The following is a 21,038-nucleotide window of genomic DNA, read 5'->3' as shown; positions in this document are numbered from 1 at the left end:
CATTCTGCATAGACAGAGCATTAATTAAGTGGCATTGAGTATGAGAGGGTGTAGTTTTACTCCCAGTTGTACCAGTGAGGTTAAGAAGTACAACCAGTTAGGAAAGAGTGACTAGACAGGAGTGTTCAAGGCATCTGTGTACCGAGGAGGAAACATGAAAAGTATTTTCACAGAAGGAAAGAAGATATACGTGCTTACATTGGTGGAGGATTGAGTTTGAAAAGTAAGAACTTTTAGATGAAAAAGGATGAATGGAAATTACAAAAACAGATGTCTAATTCCCTTAACTGTGACCTGCCCTGTGCAAACATCTTTGCATACATCTGAGGAAAGACTTCCAGTTTCTTGAAGAATTAACAGTAGCATAAAAATAATTTTCATCATGGTTATTCAACAGTAATGACAATTATAGAGGAGGAGTACTGAGGAGACTGAATCATGGCCCACAAATCTTTGGCATCAATGTTGTAGAAATACAAGGCTGTGGGTGAATCAATGCATCGAGAGCGCATCTCCTGCTTACAGCCTCCTAACTCATTGTCACATCAAGTGACACTTTGGCCTAATGAAGATGAGTATCGATAGCTGGCTTTACTATGGGGTTGTTTTGAGCTCTGTGCTCACTAAAATATATGTTTTCTGGTTTTTTGATGAATGGAGCAAGAACTTCCTGAGCCAGCCAAGTGGGAGATATTGAAATGCATAATCTATGGCATGGTCAGTCAACATGCAAGAGCACTTGTGACAGAAGAAGCAGTCTGGGACTGTAAAATATTAACAGCCCCAAATCATCTTGAACCTTACGCTGTTGTCAAAAAAAGGAAAGATTGCAGGTGTTAATGCTAAGATCGTATCTGGAACTTCACTATCACAGGTATGTACTTAGACATACTTAAAACCATTACAGACATGTACAGAACCCTTCACAAGTACTGTTCTCAGATTAGTCAGTGAAATGTGAGACATGAAGGAGAATATTTCCATGAAAATAGAAAAAAAACCAGCCAAGCAATCCCTGAAACACACTTTAAAATTAATTGAAAGCATCAGACCTTGGTTTATTACAGTCAAATACTTGGATAATAATAATGCCTATATTCAGAAAATTACTGCAAAACACAAGTTCTGGAAAGTACTTATATCACATTCATCCTTATCCAAGTCATACTGTGGACACAGTGAAGGAGAGTGCTACTTTCCTTTCTCAGTGCCCTTAGTCTCTGTTGTTGAGCGTTCTGTTTGCTGAGGATGATTTGCCTTCAGGAGTCTTTCCCACAGAAATATTTGCAGAATGAGGCTGATAATTTCCTAAACTTCCTTCAGCTTCCTATTCTACTGCTGCTCTCAGTTGGACAGATGAAAGTGGGGCAAGGTGTAATAAATCTGTGTACAGGAGGTTACCTACTCAATTACATTATGAGTCTGGACATTCACATCGGGTCGTAGTGAAGGAAGACATGTCAAGTTAAAAGCTCAGAACATCATTAACTAGCATCCTGTAACTGAATTGATGAGAGTGGAGGGAAAGACAGGTGCACATAATGGGACAAGTTGTCAGGTCAGGGGTCAAGCACTAATACAAATTATTCCATCAAATCTGAGGCAAAAAGAGAAAATGAGATATTTTGACCACTTGATGACTTTTGAGGGGATTTGGGTCAAATTTTAGGGAGGGTAAGAGGTATCAGACCTGATTTGCTATGAAATTCATGAGTTGCTCTGTTGCTTTTGCTATTTCCAAGAAATGGTGGTAACTCTGGGGGAATGCACTCATGGTTACTTAGCACAGTCAGAGCCTTTCACTGGCATGTCGCTGTCTCCGAAGCTTTGCCAAAAGTCAGAAGGGTCCAGTGATGATCACCAAGTGTCTGACAGGCCTTGGCAAGTTCCCCTAATTAACTTGAAGACCCTTGCAAAGCCTCTGTGCCTCATAATGAGTCCAGTCAACATTTAAAGCCATGTTGTGAAGCAGATCTCCTCAGTCCCCAAAGGGATTCCTGTTAATCTCCTCAGGCCCGCCAAGATCTTCAGCTGGAAAGACTCGAACAGAGGGCAAATGCTGTGAGGAATTTCTAATCCTTAATGGGATTCTTGCAGGGACCTGAGCCAGATCTGGTCAGGTTAACAGGGTTTGTGAAGGCCCCAAGGGTAGCTCGGGGAAGAAAAAAAAAAAAAAAAGGAAAAAACCAAACTTTGATTCCAGTTTTAGCAAGAGGGAGCCCAAGATATGCTAATTAACACAGCTGCTATCAAGGATGTAATCTAATTTACATACTTGGTAGTGAATAAATGCTCCCATATGGCAAAGTACCAGCATTTTTCCTTGACAACTTTATCAAAAAGCTAATGGAATTTTCATGCAACAGAAAACTTTTTCCATCTTGACTAAAGATAACAAATAGTAAAGGAAGTGAGAGAAATGCAGGGGGAAAGATCACCTTCAGTCAAAGCAGATATTAGCAAGCAAGAAACTATGTTTAAATATTTTGCTAATGGAGTGGTAGGGAAACTCAGAAATGGTCTACAATGTTCCCCAACTAGCTTTAGTTGTCCAAAGCAAATCCATGAAATGGCCTTACGCTTGTTCATCCTGTACATCCACCACTGCCAACTTGAGGCAGATGCTCAAATGCTCAGGTGCCCAAAATGAGCCAGATGCTCAGATGCTGTAATACTGGACTTCCTGATGCGTGTAAGCCCACAAATCCATCCCTGCCTTCAGAGTCCTGGACTAGCACATGATTCATAGTGCGTGGCAGCAGAGCTCCCCATAGTGCATGAGAGCATTGCAGACTGCCTCCACAGTCATGTCATCTTCCTGGTGCAGGGCATCTCTCTTAATCAAATTGGTGACTTCCAAAACCCTGTGCATACCTCCCATTCAACTAGAGGAACCACCTTCATTGACCATGGCAGCTGCTGTTGAAGATGACCTCGATGATGGGCCACACAATGGACCACACTGCTCTGAAGCAGCTCCTTTTTTTTTTGTTTGGACTAAACTGGACCTTTGTGTTGGAAATGTTTGTCTGATCAATCACAGGTTGACCACTGAAGTGGTCGCAGCGTTATCATTGGGCATCAGAGGTCTTAACCAAAATCAACAAGGTAACTTAAGACTGAAGATTCAGGGGAGCACTTTTGCCTAAGCATGAGTGCTTTTCACACTGAAACAGAAAGTAAGATGTAAAGTCACCTGACCAGGTACCTTCTCCAGCCTTTCAGACGTTTGTTGTACTTCCTGAAGAGAAAACAGAAATACTAGTTGTATGTTCTGAAAACATCCACAAAGCAAATTCTGCCCTCATGGACTTTCCCAAAAAGGATGCCCTCTTTTAGGAAGATGCTGATCTCTCAGGGATGTTCAACAGTCTTTTCTTTTGGGATCCTTGCCTGAAACAGGGCTGCCTGAGAAATGACTACTTTGTTTGTTGTATAAGACCCTTCACTATGGTTCTAAAATAAGAAATTGGAAATATCAGGTATGTCTGTCATTCAGTTATTCATAGTCTATCTTTAAGAGGTTAAGGATATGAACTTCACACTCGTGTCCAATACATGCACAGACACAATAACGTACTTGGGCAAAACAAAACCAGGGCTAAATGACCTAGCAGGTAGTAGAGTAAACTGAGCTGGGTTTAACCATACCTATATAAGGAGCCATACAACTGCTTTTAGCCAGACTATAGAAATTTTCCTAACTAAAATGTAATAAGAATATTTATACATGTGCTTAACCTTAGATGTTCATGTTGTCTCGCTGAGACTTTATGCTTGAACACATTGCTGGTTGCAAGCCAGGGCACAAGGCAACTAGAGGATCAAGCATAGTCTAGTCATCATTCTCCTCATTCAGTACTCATTCTGATCAGTCATGAAACAAATATTTCCATAATCCTCACTGGGCATCTGAGTGAAGATCTCATCACATTTTCAGGCAGGTAGCCTTATCTTGTCTAAGTTTTCTCTCCATTTTTCTCAGAAAAATCTTTGTAGTCAGAAGAGAAGAGAAACAGACTTATTCATAGATGAAAAATCAAAATAAAAATTCAGTGTTGAAACTCAGAAGAAATGGAAAATTGCTATATAGTTACAGATTTTATGCAACAGGACCATGATTGGAGATTTGATTTTCACCCTCGTAGATTGCATCTTCAATAGTCTTTGACAAATTTCTTTTGTTGAAATAGTTGAAATTTCATTATGATTCCAGTTAAGCAAAATTTTTGTGTCCCTTTTGTTCTGATTGGTTGTTGTCATTGGTGTTGTGCAGTTATTGTGTGAATTAGGTTTTGCTTATGAATATTCCAGAAAGTAGCTCAAAATGTTCATTGGAAACCAAAATTTGCACTGGAAGGAATGGATTAACAGGGAGGTACCAAGCTTCATGAAATTCAGTTACAGCAATATTTCATTTTTAGAAGACTGGTAGGTTTTATTTCAACAACATCCGAGATCTTAATTTTGACTTTCAACTATTGACTTATTTAGTACTTTTTATTTTTAACATCAGTTCAGTAACAAAAATATGGAAGTTGAAACAAAGCAATCCTGCATTTCATTTTAGATGGATCATTCTAATGTCTTCCAAAGCAGTTATAATTACTTTTTTGCAGCACTTAAATTTTTATTTTATCTATCTTTTTCTCACAGAGGATACATTTAGGATGAAAATGAATTCTTCAAAATTAGAATCTCTCTATGAAAAGGAAATTCTGAAAATGGGCTTTCTTTAAAACTCTTCTAGCAGGTCAGAGCTCGAGCAGCAAAATTACTGTCTGCAGTAACTGGCACTGATACAATCTGGCTTTCCACTGACAATGCAGGATTTTTTCTGCATAGGATTAATACATACATCGGCTTCCTGACATATGTGAAAACTGAAGTACTGGAATGCACTCTGTCACCAGATCCCTTTGAGAGTAGTGCCATGAAGTCATGAGTAACACCCATCCTCTCTGACAGGCAGTTGATGTGCCTGGAAGGGACCCCTGCCCTGGCTAAGGCAGGTGGAATGTGAGGCCAGTCACAACCCAGATCCTATTTACAGTTTTAAACAGAAGTTGCTCTACAGGCAGGAAGACCCTGACATAACTGCTATGGAGAGCTTTCAGCTCTGCTCCACAGACTCATCTTTAAGATTTCTGTTGAAATAAATCACTTGGGATTGTATCTGTGTGTTATTGAAGTGTGGGTGTCCACCAAGAAGGTAATGACCGCTTCTACAAGTTGTTATAAAGCTTCCAGAACAGTCTTCTGTCTAAGGTGGTGGGGACAGAAGTATTTGGTCTCTGTAACCATTGTTTCCTCTTTCTTCTATCTCTCCCATTTGCTGTTGCTGGGAGAAGACTGCAGTCACAGTGGACTCGAGGCTGCCTGGCTGCCTTCTTCCCATTCACATGAAGTCAGCAGCAAACCTGGCTGGTGCACCGGGACCTTTAGCTGGTCAAAAGCTTTTTCCTGCTACAGAACGATGTCACGAACGGTCATCTGCTCTTTGTTCCTGGCACTGGCCAAGAGAATGGAACTTGGGGAAAGTGTAAATGCCATGCAAAATCCTGACAGGAGACAGCTGCACTCATATCCCCATGTTTCACCAGAGGTTAATATTCACTCTGGTAAAGGCAGCTTCTGCTCTGTAGCCAGCACTTGCTGTCTCAAACCAGAGCCGAAGAAACATCATCTGAGACAGCACGGCCCTTATTTCTTTCATATCCCCCTTGTCAACAGTTTGAAAATGAGATGGCTAATTTTGTGCCTGACAAGAAAGGACGGATCATTTTCTCAGATGCTGCTATCAGCAGAGTCAGTGCTGGTACACTCTCCGAGGGAGTCCCCAAACTACAGGTTACTGGCAGGCAGACAAACGCTCGCTGACAGCCATTTGTGACCAACTATGAAACACCATCTGCTGTAGTTGGAGGGAAGGAACATATCCAGCAAGTGATACCACTGTGAGAAATGATTTTGTGTGTTGACACACAGCAGTCTTTAGACAGCCCCAAAGAATAAGCCTACTCTGTTTTTCCAGATTTGTATATGGGGAAAAGAAACATTTTCTCTTGTTGGGGGGTCCATGGGTGAGACTTCCTGGGTCTTTTTGTATTGAAACCAGAAAAACAAAGGGTTTGATATGCCCATATTAACAGGTGTACTAAATACGACTGTGAACTGAGCCAAATGCAACGTCGTGTTGGGGGGGTGAAGCACTGTCTGATGGCTTAAACACCCACTCAAGTGTGAATCTGCCACTGACTTGCTGCTGACATTGGACAAACCCCATCCCTTCGTTTTGGAATTGGCTCTCAGTTTTGAGGAACAACAATAACATTTTTCTTCAGGTGAGTGTAGCAAGGAGTAGCTAGTGTTTGTTGAGCCCTTTGAAATCCCTGGAGGAGCAGGATAAATAAATTTTATTAAAGTTTAGAGACTGGTGTCTGGTTCTGAAGTTGTTAAGTAGAAAAACACAAAGCCTTTAACTTCAGCATGTTGGAATAAAAACAAAGCAAACACAACACTACAAAATAAAAGACATTTTCAGGCTCAAAAAGATATTTTTGAAACATTAAGGTCATTTAAGTGGCTCAAGTGCAGAAAAGAACTCAGGCGTGTCCAAAGTGCTGTTGAAAAGCCAAATTTCCCTTTGTAACTAACACAGGCAGCAGATCTCAAAAGTTTCAGGAGAAGGGATGTTCAGCTCCCTGAAGGGGGAAGGAATCTTACTTGCTCATTAACATAAATAAGGCATGCAGCCAAAGGCATATGCCAACTCTTCCCTCTCTGGTCAGAGAACAAGGCTTTCAATTTTAAGAGTCTTAATAGTCCTATGTCTCATGATTAAGTAATGAGAGCTGGTATCCAAAGTACCTGAAGTTCAGCTGATCTTGCATTATCCTGGTGGGCCCTGACAGACTATAAACCAAAATATTTTCAAGCTAAATGTGCAGATGAAAAAATAAAAAAGATACATCTTAAAACTGCAGTTCAATCTTAAAGCAGAGAAATATTAAATTATCATTATAGATTATTTCCTTATTTCTTTGGATTCAAGAAAAATTTTTAAACACTGGTACATATCTAGATGTTTTTGTATTTTTGTACGTGGTTTTGTCTGTATATATGCACACATAGATGCATGTATATGTTTCACAGCACTTCTTTCAGATTCAGCCTGAATTTCTGTGAAATCGTGGTGATAGTGATGTTTGTCTTCAGCTCACAAGGATTAAATACCATTTTACTGTAGAATCTTTCTGAAGGTTAACATAGGATGTCTGGATTCAATCTCTTTAGGCCACTATACATTACATATTATTGGCTATGGGAGGGCTTGATCCAGACCTGTTGAAGTCAGAAACACACAGCTGAGGGCAGTTTCACCCAAAGAGGAGCAGAAGGATTTGGGCTTTTCTCTGGCTCAGGACTGGACCTAGAGGTGGCCTATGGAAGCTGAAATCTTGCACGCTTCCATGGCAGATAGGAACAGGGACCAGAAGAGAGGCTGTAACAGGGGCAGTGAAGGGGAGCTAAATCCACCTTCAGCATGCAGAGGGTAAGGTGATGGGAGCACGGCCAGCCAGTGACAGGGTAGAGAGAGAGAGTGGGATAGATGAGGGCTTTCAGGAAACCTTATTTATGATTTAAATATGCTGTCACTTGTCCCCATGCAATATGAAAACCAAATCTAAACATTTGTCTGTAGAATCAGGTGATGACTGGCCCTCTACTGTCTCAAGGGGGGAAGGAAAATGGTCCATGCACCTGCCACCTAATTCAGTTTAAAACCTGACACATTTACCAAGAGTGGGCTGGCATAATGAACTTCATTCATGCTGTCAGTGGAGTCAATAACTTATCCCCAACTGCTTTTGTCTCCCTGGCGGCAGTGCCTCTGATTGGGCTGAGGTACTTATTCAAGTAAAATTTATTTTCAATTGCAGGCCATAATACTACTGGCACAAGCCTTGCTTTGACAGAAGCTTTTGCTCAAGGCTAAACTATTGTTAAAGTTTGTGCCCATTGTCCAGGGTCTTTGATCTGTCAAAGCTGCTTAACAAGCCGGTTAAAAACTGTTTCAGATAACAGGTGTGTCCTTTGAGGACACAGGGCCATTTTTCAACTTCTTTATAAGACTAGTCCAGTAGCTGACTAAAATTTACATGCTGGTTGGTGGTGATATATGTAAAGCACTTTTAGAGCAAGAAATTCAATTTAAGGGTTTATTTCCCTGAACTTCCTTGTGGCATGCTGTTGGTTTTGTTTTGTTTTGTGGTTTAGGTTTTTGGGGTTTTTTTTCCTCAGGAAGTAAAAAGATTTACAAGGTGTTTCTCTGGGGCCCTGGAAGTATTTAGTGAAAAGATGATTGAGATGCTTAATCTACCTGTGGCACTACAATGGCACCCAGTCACAGTAAAGCAGCAAGCACCAGTGAACACAACTAGGAGAAAGCTTATGACGGAGAGGAGCAAAAGTGGGGTCACATGGGGCAGGCTTTGCTGGGGAAGGCTCAGGGTGGGGGAGACACTAACCCTCCAGCCCAAGCCTGCCCTGGTGCAACTGTGCTGCCTCAGCCCACCCCTGCCCCTCCAGCTGGCTCCTGGATTTGCTGCTGTTTCTGAGAGCCGGCAGCATGGTTAGAATGTACAGGATCTGCTTTCGTTACCTAGAAAGCCCAATTTCTGGGAGAAGATCCTCATCGTATTTTGAGTACCCACTGTATGAGCCAGACCATTCATGCATGGCCAATGGCCTGAAAAAAATTTCCTTTGTATGGTCCATATGTCAGCTATATTCTTTAGGACGTGCAAAAAATGGTTCCTCCCCTTCGCATATGTTTGAAAACACAACTGAGATCCTAAGAGATTTAATCAGTTTTAAACCAATCTAGTTTGTTGGGTTTTTTTTCCTGAAAAAAAAAACCATCAAAAAAAGACAAGTGCTGCCCACGGTCGTTCTGAAATGCATGACCTAAAGGTTTAGGGAAAGTGGGAAAGAGAAACTCACTGTATATGCACTGTGTATGTTCTGGAGGTTGTGGAAGGAAGGGAGGATAAACATGCTCAGGGGCAGTTTCCCCACCCCAACCCCATATCAATACCACCTAATTGTGGAGCTGCTGGTACGGGGATTTTAGTTCACACTAAGAATTTCTGTGCCTTTCCAAGTTCCAGATGAGCAGATAAGTTAGGCAACAAATCAGTCATAACTTCCAAACCTGTGTGTATCTGCAAAGCGTTGTCAAAGGCCAAGGAGCGAATTGGTATCAGCCGTGTAGTTAGAGGTGACTCATATACCCCCAGACTGCTGACTGCAGGCTGCTACACAGGTATCCCAACTTGTGCCACAGATGTACAGAGGGTGCAGAGGCACCAGGAGGCTCACTTGCTACTGTGGCCAGGTAGCTTTGGTTGTATGGAGCATCTCTTTATGGACAGTCACTATGGTCCCCAGTGCTGGTGGGCTGCAGGGTCTGCACAGGAGTGAGCTGTACAGAGGAGGGACAGACAGTAACTTCACAGGCAGCTCCACAGATGGGGGGGGGGGAAGCATGAATAAAATGTGGTGTTTAGAAAACACCTGCCCATCTTTGACCTGCAGAAATAAGCACATTCAGCCAGTGAGTGCAAGGCCATCTTCAGTACAAAAAGAAGAGCTGAAAGTTCCCCTTTTATAGCAGAAAAGCTCTGACATTTGTTCTCCTCCTTGCCCTAAGCTGCACCCAGCAGCTCTTCTTGCTGGAGAAGCTTGCATTCCTTGAGAGACAAGCACAACAAACTGAAATTTTGGTATAAAAAGTGAGCCTGTTTCCTAGGCATATTTTTCTTAAACAATCCCACCTGCACCAAAAATTCGTCATCAGTTTGTTAGTTCAAGAAAGATGATGAATAAAACAAGCACTTTGTCAACTGTAGTAGTTTTGTGAACATTCCTAAACCAAACCAAGAATGAAAGCGAAAAAGCAAAGCTTTTCAAATACCACTCAGCTATGCTCACCATTAGGATCATTACAACTGTTCAAGGATTACGTCGGCATGTGTCTGTATCATCAATTAGCTTGGGAGCTATGTTTAGAGCAATTAATTTTTGGTATTCAAAGGTAGCCAGAAAGATGTGAGATAGAGGACAAATTCCTGTTGCAAGGCTGCAGCTTGGCTACTGGCCTCTAAGAAAGGCCGTCCATGATTTTACTGAATGAAACTTCAGCCTGCTACATCACCTACAAAACGTTTTCAACACCGCAGTGGCTGAGTCCATGTCCAAGGGCAGATTAAAGGTCTAAATGAGGTGAAGACCTGCTACTGACCAGACACTTTAAGATAGGTTTTCACTTTCTCTATTATCTAAATTAAAACATTTGCTTCTCTGTGCAGCGGAACATAGAGAAGTCTACTATTCTCACTTCTTCTCTGCATTTTTCTGAGGTAAAATATTAAATGTGCTTGGTTTTAAAAGCTGATTTTCCCTTACCCATTACAATCAGTGTGGTATCTTCAATGCTGTGTTGAAGCACAGAATAAGGGCCTACTGTGATCTCTCCAGTGAGAAGAGTATCACAGATGGGAGCAAGAGCAGTTGCATAATGGCAAACACTTTTGAGCAAAATATGAAAATTATATATAAAGTAGCCAAAGGTCTCCAAACCACTTTAACATTACAACCCCTTTAATATTACCATATAATTATGACCTGCAAAGTAAAATAAGAAAATGCTATGAAGTGGCGGATGGCCAGTAAGACCACTAGACTATTACAAGAGGATATCTGTAGCTATTATTTGTCACTAGCTGTTATTTATATTGCACATGATTCAACAGATGGTCAGGCAGATGCAATGGCAAGGTGAGACAACCACAGCAGTGAAGGCTGGAATAGAAGATGCTGCAGCTGGAGGAAGAGGGTTGCCCACAGAGAGAGATGGATGGAGCTGGTGGCCGAGTGAGGGGATGAGCAGGAGATGTTCAGATGACTGAACCTGCCAATCTCTAAGAAACCGTCAGCTGCTAACTGTGGTGCCCTGCAAGCTGTGAGACATGCTGGGATCTTCATGGGAGCAGGCCAGGTAAAGAAGTCTGTCCCAATATGACAATAAGAGAAGGAGCTGAAATGCTGATATTGTATTTACAGGGAAACTGTTGTTCTGCTGTATTGCTGGGAACAGAGTTAACCCCAAAGATCTCAGGTAAAATCCACATGGGCAGAAGTGAAGAAGCAGTCAGTGCTGATCTGATTCAGGGTATGTAGTTAGTGTTGGCTTTGCCTGTAGTCAGAAAGCTTGAACACAAAGACGCTGTAAAGTAGTGCTGTGATTCAAAAGTGTGAATGGAGTGATGCCAAACTCATGAAATGCACCAGTGGAAAGAAAAAAACCACTGCAAATTTTTAGGAAACACAATAAAAAAGAGAAAAGTAAAGTTTTCTCTTTGGATCATAGCTTTGCATCAATAAGATGAAATATGCTGAAACAAGTGAAGGATCGGGCACTAAGTGTAGCTTGCCTGGTCTTAGCATGTGGAAAGAAGAGGGGATAGTCCCAGGGGAAGGCCCTAAACTTAACACTCAATCTGTGTCTGAAACCACTTCTCCCATGAAGTATATGATCCTTACACAGCAGAAACCAAAAGCCCTGTGCTTTCACCAGCTGCTTACAAATTCAGGAGTGGAAAAAGCTAGAGAGTTAGCATTGTGGATTCATTTTTCTTGGTGGAAATTTGATGATAGGTGAGGAAGGACTGTCTCTGTACATATGATGAATTCTGATACAGAGAACTATTTTATGTCTATGTGTCATATTTATGAACTGATAAAGTGCCTATGGAATGTGCGTCCTCACTGCCATGGGCATCTTTTGCCCCTTGCTGATGAAAAACCCGTGGAAAAAGGATTTCTTGCACATGGCACAAAAATAGAAATAAACATTCTTTACCGCTTCATAGGTCAATAAACCAATCATGCACAACTGGGAATACCTAAGCAGAGAAAGCCAAAGAGTGATGGAAACAAATCAAATAAAGGGGACCTTGATCAGTTAATAATTCTGATAAATACCTCACTTCAGAAAGAAAATGTATTGTCCTGGTAATGTGGAGAGAAAGACAGACAGAAAGAGATGACAAGAAGGGCAAAAGCTTTCTGTAAGGGAGAAAGACTCTGAGACTACATCCATACAAAACATGCCTATGACCATTACTTAGCTCTGAAGCCAACTGGCACAGACTGGCATGTGTCCACGTTATTAAATTCTTGCTTTCCAGGCAGTGTGGCTGAACACAAATTGCCTGCTGGGGTTGGCCTTTGGCCTGTGCTATCCCCAGATTATGCCTGGGAAATGTTCAGGGGAGTGCTAGCTGTCTGGAGCCAAAACATGCCAGGAACTGTTGTAACAATTCGACTCTATAAATAATTGAGCTACAGTACCTGAGAATATTATGTGGCTCTGGTTAATTTACTAGGAGAGATAAAGTCTATGATCCTAGCTTGGAATGGAAATCTTGGACATCTTATAGAACCGTGAGAAATGGAAAATCCTAGAGCACCCAATAGACACAAGAGTGTGCTGATGTGAGAGAGGCAGGCATCTACAGCTGCACTGAAGTCGCATAAGAAAAAGCTAATATCCTGGCAGAAGTAATGGAAGATATGACATAGTGGGAATTTTCACCTCTGGAAAGGGCAAAGAGACTGTGCTGAAGAATCTAGGGAACAACGAACCACAGAAGGAAGAGCCTGAAGCTTTGGAAAGACTGTGCTCAAGTGCTTTTGCAGACCACACCTCATCCTGCTTCAAAATTGAACACAATTAACCCCTCCTAAAAGTACTCAGAGAGAAAGAAAAAGGGATGCCTGTACTGCTTGCAGATATGGCCTCAAGGCCACAAGGAGCAGGCAGCCTAGAGGTCTGATGTGGGCTGGAGCCTGCTCAGAAAGCACTCTCCAAAACAGATGGAGCCCCTCAAACCTGACCATGCCTTAAGGTTGGCTGGGCTACAGGCACCTCAGGAGACCATGGTCACAGCAGTCACTTAGAGAAGGAGAGACAGGGCAGGCAGTACACACCAGGCTCATCGGGAGTCTGCAGACCACTCCTGCAGAGCAGCAGGGACTCAGCTAGGCTGTCCATAGACACCAAACAGCTACCCCACAGTAACTATTCTCTGATATTCCCAGAGTGGATGTGCAAAGACAGCATGGATATGTCGGGATTTCAGTGGCAGAGGTCTGGAAACTATTGCATCCACCTCACATTGAAATAAAGCCTTCAGATCCATCTAGTTTAGGTCCCTTACTGATTTACAAGACTCAAAGGTTTTCAGACGTTAGTAACAATCTGGGCCTTTGTATGGAATGCAAGAGTACACACGAGGCTTCCATGGTTTCTAGCCCTGGCAGGTCTTTTTCGGATCTATCTGTAGCCCATTATAAGTACTAGCACTTAAATGGTGTGGAGTGGTGTCCATACTCAATTCTCAGTGTGCTCAAGCAAACCATCATCCCATCCATGATCACCATAGTTGTGACTAATTTCTGTCACTGTCACTTGCAGTTTTAGGAGGAAAGCCAAGCACTGAAACTGGGGATGGAATCTCTCTCAACAGATGTTTCAAGCTGCCTTTCTCCTAGTGCCTGAAAATTTACTTGCTGTGTGAAGATCTGACAGCACAGGCCACAAAATCCAGCCTGGCAAATTCTTCTGCAAAGCAGGAGGTAGGGGAGTACAAGGGACAAAATGCATTTTTAGTTGTCTACTTTCTATGCAGCACTTAACAGATCTTTGTTTATTACCAAAAATAAAAATACTGGAAACAGAATGTTTTATGTGGTCATTTTATTGTTCTTCCTCTGACCCCATGGATGAGGGCTCGCAACACCCTCAGGTCAAAGGTCAGATTTTGTAAAAGTAAGTTTTTACTAGTTGTAAAACATTTCTCTGCTTTTTAAAAAATGCAAATGAAATCTCATGTTTTTCGGAAAGCCACCTAACAGTTTGCAGCTGAAACACAGCAAGGTAGCACCTGGTGCATGACAGTCAGAGCCACTGGATAGAAAACAATTAAAACAAAAGTGAAATACATTTAAAAAAAAAAAAAGGAAAAAAAGCACACACACCCCAAAAAAGCCCACAAAAAATAAGTATGCAGAAAAGTCATTTAGCATAATCAAAAAGAGAATGCATTTTTTATAACACAAATATCAATTTTACTTTAGTGAATAATTTGTAAAATATTTCCTCTACTGGTGTGCCTAAAGCACTATCACATCCTCATCTCCATCTCTGACATGGGACAGGGTTTCCTGGAAGTGACACCTGTATTCAGAGACCACAGCTCCTTCCCTGTCTTTTTTTGGGGTTGACTGGCCTGTATTTAAATCTGCCTTTGAAAACATTGCATGTGACACTATAATAGGAAGAACTACTTGAAGAACTACTTGTTCTTTACTATAACTGAATGTCTGTGCAATGGTCATGAAACTATATGCACTAATATTTAAACAGTAATAAATCTTCCTTTCATCAAGTTGTTCTACATGATAACTGAGGGGAGAATAATTCCAGCCTGCTATAACCAGGAGCTTTTGTGGTTCTGCTCTGCTATCTCTGTCTGAAAAATCGAGTCTTATCTGTTTTTATTATCTTACAAGGCATCAGGACCAGTCCCTGTGCAAATCTCTTTTATTGTCAGTACTCTACATGTTTTTCAAGGGATCCATTAGTTTTTGAGTTAGAGGTCTCTGCAAATCATCTTCATCATAAATACTAAATTACTGCATTGCTTGTAGTTTTGTCCCTTGCCCATCTGCCAGACCTGGCTGTTCTGCCAGGTATCTTTCAAGATGTACGTGTCAACAGCAACAACACTTTGGGGGATAACAAACAAACATAAAGATACTGAATTAAAATATTGATGGGCAGTTTTCTACTAAGGCTGTATAAAACCCTGTCCTGAACCCACAACAACTTCAGGAGACTTGGGGGACCTAGGCACAGATTTTGGTCACAAAGTCTTAACTGATGATACTAATCTTTAAGAAGTTTTTCCCATCAGCCATATTTTACTATTCTGCAGCTGCACTGTCCTTACACGGGTGTCTACTTCAACGTCATATCAAGAAAAAGGGTTTGTTTCAACTTCAGAACAGGGAAATGGATGACATGAGAAAGAAAATTTGTCAGGATAAGCAGGCTCCAGGCACTTCCATTCACTCTTTCGGTGTCTTCAATTCAGTGTCTCCTACTCAGCAGTTGTTGAATGAACAAAAGGGAGCACAGTTCTAGCTCCAGTTCTATCAAAAACTTATCACCTCCCTGATGTGTTGTAAGATTCATAATTGCTCCTGCTTTTATTCATTTGACTCTAAGACCTTTCTAATCAACCCAATCGCTTGAAGAAACAGAAAACACAAAATTATCAACACTTAAGCAACAATTAAGCTTCTTTGTTTAAAAAGTGTTTAAGCAACTGGGGGAAGATCCTTCTGTGAATGTTGGGCGAGTTTTGTTTTGGTTTTTTCTCTTCGGTTGAAGTGTAGAATTTTACTCAAAAGGTTCTAGTATACAGATTTTTTTTTGAGACTGTTTTGTTCTTATCTTGTTTCCCTATTCAAGATACACTAAGATGGCACTTAGGGACCTGGTTTAGTGGTGGATTTGACAGTGTTAGGTTTATGATTGGACTCAATGGTCTTAAAGGTCTTTTACAACCTAAATATTTCTATGATTCTGTGATTCTAAGGCTCAATTCAGCCACCTAAATGTAGGTAATTACTACCTCTAGGATGCCTTAGGATTTCTCACCTGACCTCTCCTGGTGGTCCAGTAAAATATGAATGTTCAGGAGGCCCTGATCATTTTTTGGCACTATGGTGTGGATGTCTCAAGGTATTTCTAATGACACTGAATATGAAGCAACAAACTCAAATCCTTGGATTTCACAGAACTTCAGTGAAAGATATCTGCTTACATTTTAGTATTTACCTTGCAATTAGCTACTAGTTTGGTGTTTCCATTTCAGACCTGAGAATGGGTTTGTGTACCTCCAAAGTCCCCATTTTCGTCAACAATATTACTGCATCTAGTAAACAATTATACTCCCCTAGTAAACAATTATACTCCCCTTCTCAATCTTGCCCATTTGTTTTCCCTGGCAGTAGCACAATGTCATCTTGTGGCAGCACTTTCCAGCTCAAATCCATACCTACTTGCTTCTGAAGGAGGGAAAATAGGACTGCAAAGAATAGAAAATGCAAAATAAAAAATTTTGGATAGGAACAAGTAGGAAAATACAAAAGAAAGTTGGAGGGAGGCAGAGCAAGACACATGCATTTTAAGAGGCACAAATCCATAATAAACCTCTTATTAGTTTTGCTTGGAGAGTAGGTCCCCAACCAGGGCAGCTGGGCAGGCAGCCTGAGATCTGGACCTGGGGCAGGGGGTAGCAACCTATTAAAAAATCACTTTTTTCCCATATTTTTTTTCCCCCTCTCTGACTTCTAAGAAAAATGATTTGCTCATTTGGTAATAACTGATGGGGACTGTGAATTACTGAACAAGACCCCAGCCTAGTGTTTATCTCCCCATCAATAAATCTCTAAACTGAAGCAATGAAGCTAAGTACTGCTGCTATTTCTGCATTTTATTTCCATGTTAATCAAAACACAAGCCCACCCCCACCTCCTTCCTGGCCCCATGTGACTGGAGAAGAGACACCTGTGCAGGCATGGTCTGTGTTGGAGTTTTCAGGTGGGGTTTCTGGTGGGATGGGAGAGTAGGGGAAAAAAGGAACCCCACACAACGTACCAAACACCCAAGGCCTAGGGGACTGGTGTGAAATTTGTGGTGGACCTCTGGAGCTGGGGGCAGAGGGTCCTTCCCCATGGGAAATAGGAAGCACTGGGAAAGGAGGGAAAGCTGTTTCCCCCTAAGACTAGCAGCAGCATCTGCCTTCTCCATGGCATGGTTGTGCCGGGACTGAGTGGACAGCAAGGACATTAACAAAGGAAAACGAATAGTGTCCATCCACCTCTGATATATTTATATCTATATTTATATGTGTACATACGTATGTATTTTATATATGTGCACACAGACATTACTTTTGTGGTGAAAATGAAAGGAATTTCCTGAGAGAACCAAGCTCACATTTATCCAAGGAGAAGTATGCCTAATCAAGCTGTCCCCTGCCATGCTGAGCCATGTGGCACCTGCCCCACCATGCCCCAACCCTACAGCCCCACTGTCAGGCAGGGATGAGCCCACAGGATGGGCACTGCTAGTCTCTGCCACCATTGAATCTTTTCCTGATTTCCTATTTCTATCACTCAACCCTCTTTTTTTTTTTAAATTATTATTTATTTTTATTTTATTTATTTCTCTAGTGTGTTTGTGGAGGTAAACCTTCCCACAGAAAACCCCACTGTTCCCCCTTCTCTACCCATGGGCAGTTTCTCCAGAAGTTGTTCTGTAGTTGGTTGGTTTTTTCCAGGGGAAGGGAAGGGAAGGTTTGGGAAGAGAAGGGAAAGTTTGGAAAGGTTTGGGAAGGGAAGGGATTCTCCAAAGGTGCCTCCTTGCCTGCAGCATCATATCTCCAAGTTGCTCAGCGTTTCCCGACCCATCGAAAAGGATAAGGAAACTACATCTCTTCAGATGTTCTTTCAATTTTCCCTTCTCCACAGGTCAGGACGTGAAACCGGGGAGGCGAGTCTCTGGCGTTTGACTCGCACCTCCTGGAGTACGTCGCTGCCGCATGGGAGCCTGGGGGACGGGACATTTGCCACCCCTTTCCTGACGACTCAAAATCCTGTCTCAGGCTCATGCAGCTGCTTGGTCGCTTTTGCTACGGAAAAACGCGAAGAAGCCTGTTCACCCACTCTTGTTTCGCGGCTGGAAAACAGCCCGGCGCTGCCAGGGAATGCGAGGCAGAGGCCGGGACGGTTCTGTGTGGCTAAGTGGGGGTCAAATGTCTCCAAAGAGACCTTTTGTTGAGGCAAGGCGCCCTCCGTCCCCAGGACCGAGGGGCCGAGCGGCAGAGATACTTTAGGGCAAGGCAGCACTGCTGGGGATAGCGGCGGGTCCCGGGTACCTGACTGCCGGCTCCTGGACAGAGAGGGTGACTTCGCCCTCCTCTCAACTGTCGTTTGCAGCCCAGTCGCGTCGCAGGCTCGGTAAGCTGTTGGCAGGCGCAGTCAAGGGACAGAAGCAGAAGAAGCCGCTTCCAACGCTGCCCCGCTCGCCCCACTCCAGGGGAAAGGATGCAGGGCCGAGGGGGAACCGGGGTCGGAAAGATGGAGGATGCGGGGACGGGGGGATCGTGGCTTTGTGCTCCAACCGTGTCAGCCCCGCATGGAGGGATACGTCGGGGACAGTCGGGTCAGCTGAGGAGGAGTCGGCGGCCCCGCGTCCGGACTGGCATCCCGCAGGCCGCTCCCCGCGGCTCCCCGCTCCTCTGCCGGGTTTCCCCCGGCTTGTGCTTGCCCTCTGCTCAGGCAGCGCCGCCAGGGGAAAGGGAGGAGTGTGTGTGAGAGTGCCTCTGGCTGCCGGGGCCGGGCAGAGGCTCCAGCCCAGCCTCTCCCACCGGGACGGCGGGGCGGGTTGCCCGCGTCCTGCACAGAGCCCGGAGCACAGCTCCGACGGCCCAAGGGGATCACCCCGCCGGCCCTCTCCTCAAGGACAGCACCTTACGGAGCACAGGTTGCACCCATCAGTCTCATTGCCCACCTCCCTGTCTTGTGCCCCCTCCCCGGCGGCAGGACTCCCTAATCCCTGAGACTGGGGCGGGCGGGGACCGGACACCGCCGTGACTTGGTCAGCGGCGAAAAAACTGAAAACAGCTGAAAACGGGAGGGAAGGAAGGAAGGAAGGAAGAAGGGAAGCAGGGAAGGAGGGAAGGAGGGAGGGAAATTGCAGCATATCTTGATCATCTTGCTGAATTACAGTAAGGATTTACTTCAACCCGGGAGTGATTTCTCAGAACATGATTTGTTAGTTCAGTATGTTTTCGAGGCAAATATACATTCTTCTTTTTTTTCTTTTCATTTTCAAATGTTTGCGTTTGGGTGCTTATCTCTTAATCTTGATTTGAGTGCTGCAGTTCACCGGCACGGATCACCCACAGGTGCCTTCAAAAATTGTTTGGCATTTCGGTTTAAATGCTCCACCCATCCTTCCTCTCTCACTACTCACCTTGCGAATCAGGGAGAGTTGTCTTCTCCGTGTTTCTTCAGGCCCTTCCCGGACATTCCCTTTCGCGTAAGACAGGGGCCCGTGGTCTGGGTGGGGGGTGCAGGACCCGCTCCCGTGCGAGGAGCCAGAGGGCGCTGGGAATCACCAGCCGCGCTCCCTCGAGGATGCCGCGCTGCTCCCCATGGAGCACCGCCTCCCGGCGGGGCAGAGATGCCTATCCCAACCCTGTCCATCTCGCCATTTCCCTCCCGGAAAAGGGCCGACAGCTGGATCTCAAAAAAAAAAAAAAAGTTATTGCCCCTAAAAGCCCCAGCGCCCCTCCCAGTGGTGCTCGCGGCCCGTCCTCCCGCCGCCTGGCTCTGTCTGTGGGACCGGCCATCGGCTGAATTCCTGCCGGCTCCCAGCCCAGTGGAAAACTGCCGGAAGCTGCCCGGCAGCTCTCACACAGCGGAGCACGTCGGGCTCGTGGCTGCTCCCAAGCCGCACACGGGGATGCGCCGACCTCCTCCTAGTCTGGGCTGGGGGAGTCCTGGCGAAACCCAAAGCGATCAAATACGGCGCCTTTTCTGAGCGTCCAGTCCCGGACAAAAGCGAAACAGTCAGTTTGGAATTTATTTTTTATTTTATTTGGAAATCTCATCCAGAAACACTGGTCAATAATAAATATATTGATAGTTATCAAGAATATATAAAAAATAAAGACACGGTGTTGTCTTTGAGGCCCCAACCGAAAACAAACAAACAAACCAACAATCGAAATTAATAATAACATTATTTCAAGCAAAATCCCAGGAAAAAGTACCGGAAAGGAAATAAACAGCAACAAAGCTTCCGATTTAGTTCTACAACTCACTGATGTTGCAAGAGCTGACTCCGCACGCTAACCCAAACTATAGCAATGCAAAAAAAAAACCCAAACAACAAACAAACAAAAACCCCAAAACAACAACAACAACAAAACAAACAACAACAACCCCCCCAAAAAACAACAAAACAAAAAAAAACCCCAAAGCCAGCATGAGAAATTAGTACCCCAGCCAGCTGAAGTAGCACACTTCACTGAGAACAGGAGATCGGAGATTTGGCAAAACAGATCGGCAGGATGGTTGTGTTGTGTTTTGCACTATTTTCCTCTTTTTTTTTTTTCCTTCACAGAGGGAAGAAGAAAAAGTACCGCAAACAAAACAGCATCACAGCGAAATTAGGAGGAAACAAAGAAAGAAAGAAACAAAACAACACCCAGGCACAAAACCCCCAAACTATAAACCACACTCGAAAACTTCAGTGAATTGTCTCGGAAGTCCCTGTTGCCAGGGGAGCTGCCTGTGGCCGGTCCCCGCTGGTGACAAGCTGGGGTGGGAAGCATGCATGCACTCTCTGGGCTACCTTGGGCCGCCGCTGCGCTGATGCAGCCAGGTTTGGAGCGGGAAATTTCGGAGGTGTCGCCGTGCGAAAGGAAAGAAAGGAAAAGCCAGGAAAAAGAAGGGGGGAAAACCCCAAACTGATCTCATTGTCTCTTAGTTGCTAAAACTACAACGACAACCATGTCTTTCTTTTTTCCTTTTACATACATTTTAAGGAATCATTTACATTTGATTACCATCAGCGGCATTAATATTATTATTATCATCATTATCATTCTTTTTACAACAGGGACTTTTTTTTTCCAGTTAGTATAATAAGAAAACATCGCCCGAGGAGCTGGGTATAACATTACCTTTGCAAGGTCCTTACTACACTAATCCTGTGTTACAGGGGGGTTGGCGGGGCGAGAGGCAGCGGGGGCAGGTCCGTCGGCGGCCCGAGAGGGGGCTGGCAGCAGCCCCCTCTCCGTCCATGGGAGCGCTGGCCTCGGCGCAGT

General features: G+C 43.7%; 1 protein-coding gene across 1 annotated transcript in view; it reads right to left on the bottom strand.

Moving 5' to 3' along the window:
* Positions 1-17,787: 17,787 nt before the first annotated feature.
* Positions 17,788-21,038, bottom strand: part of OLIG3 (oligodendrocyte transcription factor 3) — a 4,091-nt gene continuing 840 nt past the window's right edge. The window contains exons 2-3 of the mRNA XM_029962730.1: positions 20,931-21,003; positions 17,788-18,164 (exon numbers count right to left, since the gene is read on the bottom strand). Coding sequence (XP_029818590.1) covers positions 17,788-18,164; positions 20,931-21,003 — 450 coding nt within the window. The remainder of the gene's footprint in view (positions 18,165-20,930; positions 21,004-21,038) is intronic.

The sequence above is a fragment of the Manacus vitellinus genome, unplaced genomic scaffold (assembly GCF_001715985.3).
Source record: "Manacus vitellinus isolate BGI_N305 unplaced genomic scaffold, ASM171598v3 scaffold_4_pilon, whole genome shotgun sequence".
NCBI classification, from domain to species: Eukaryota; Metazoa; Chordata; class Aves; order Passeriformes; family Pipridae; genus Manacus; species Manacus vitellinus.
Note: the sequence above shows the minus strand (reverse complement) of the source record. Positions and strands in the feature narration are given on the sequence as shown.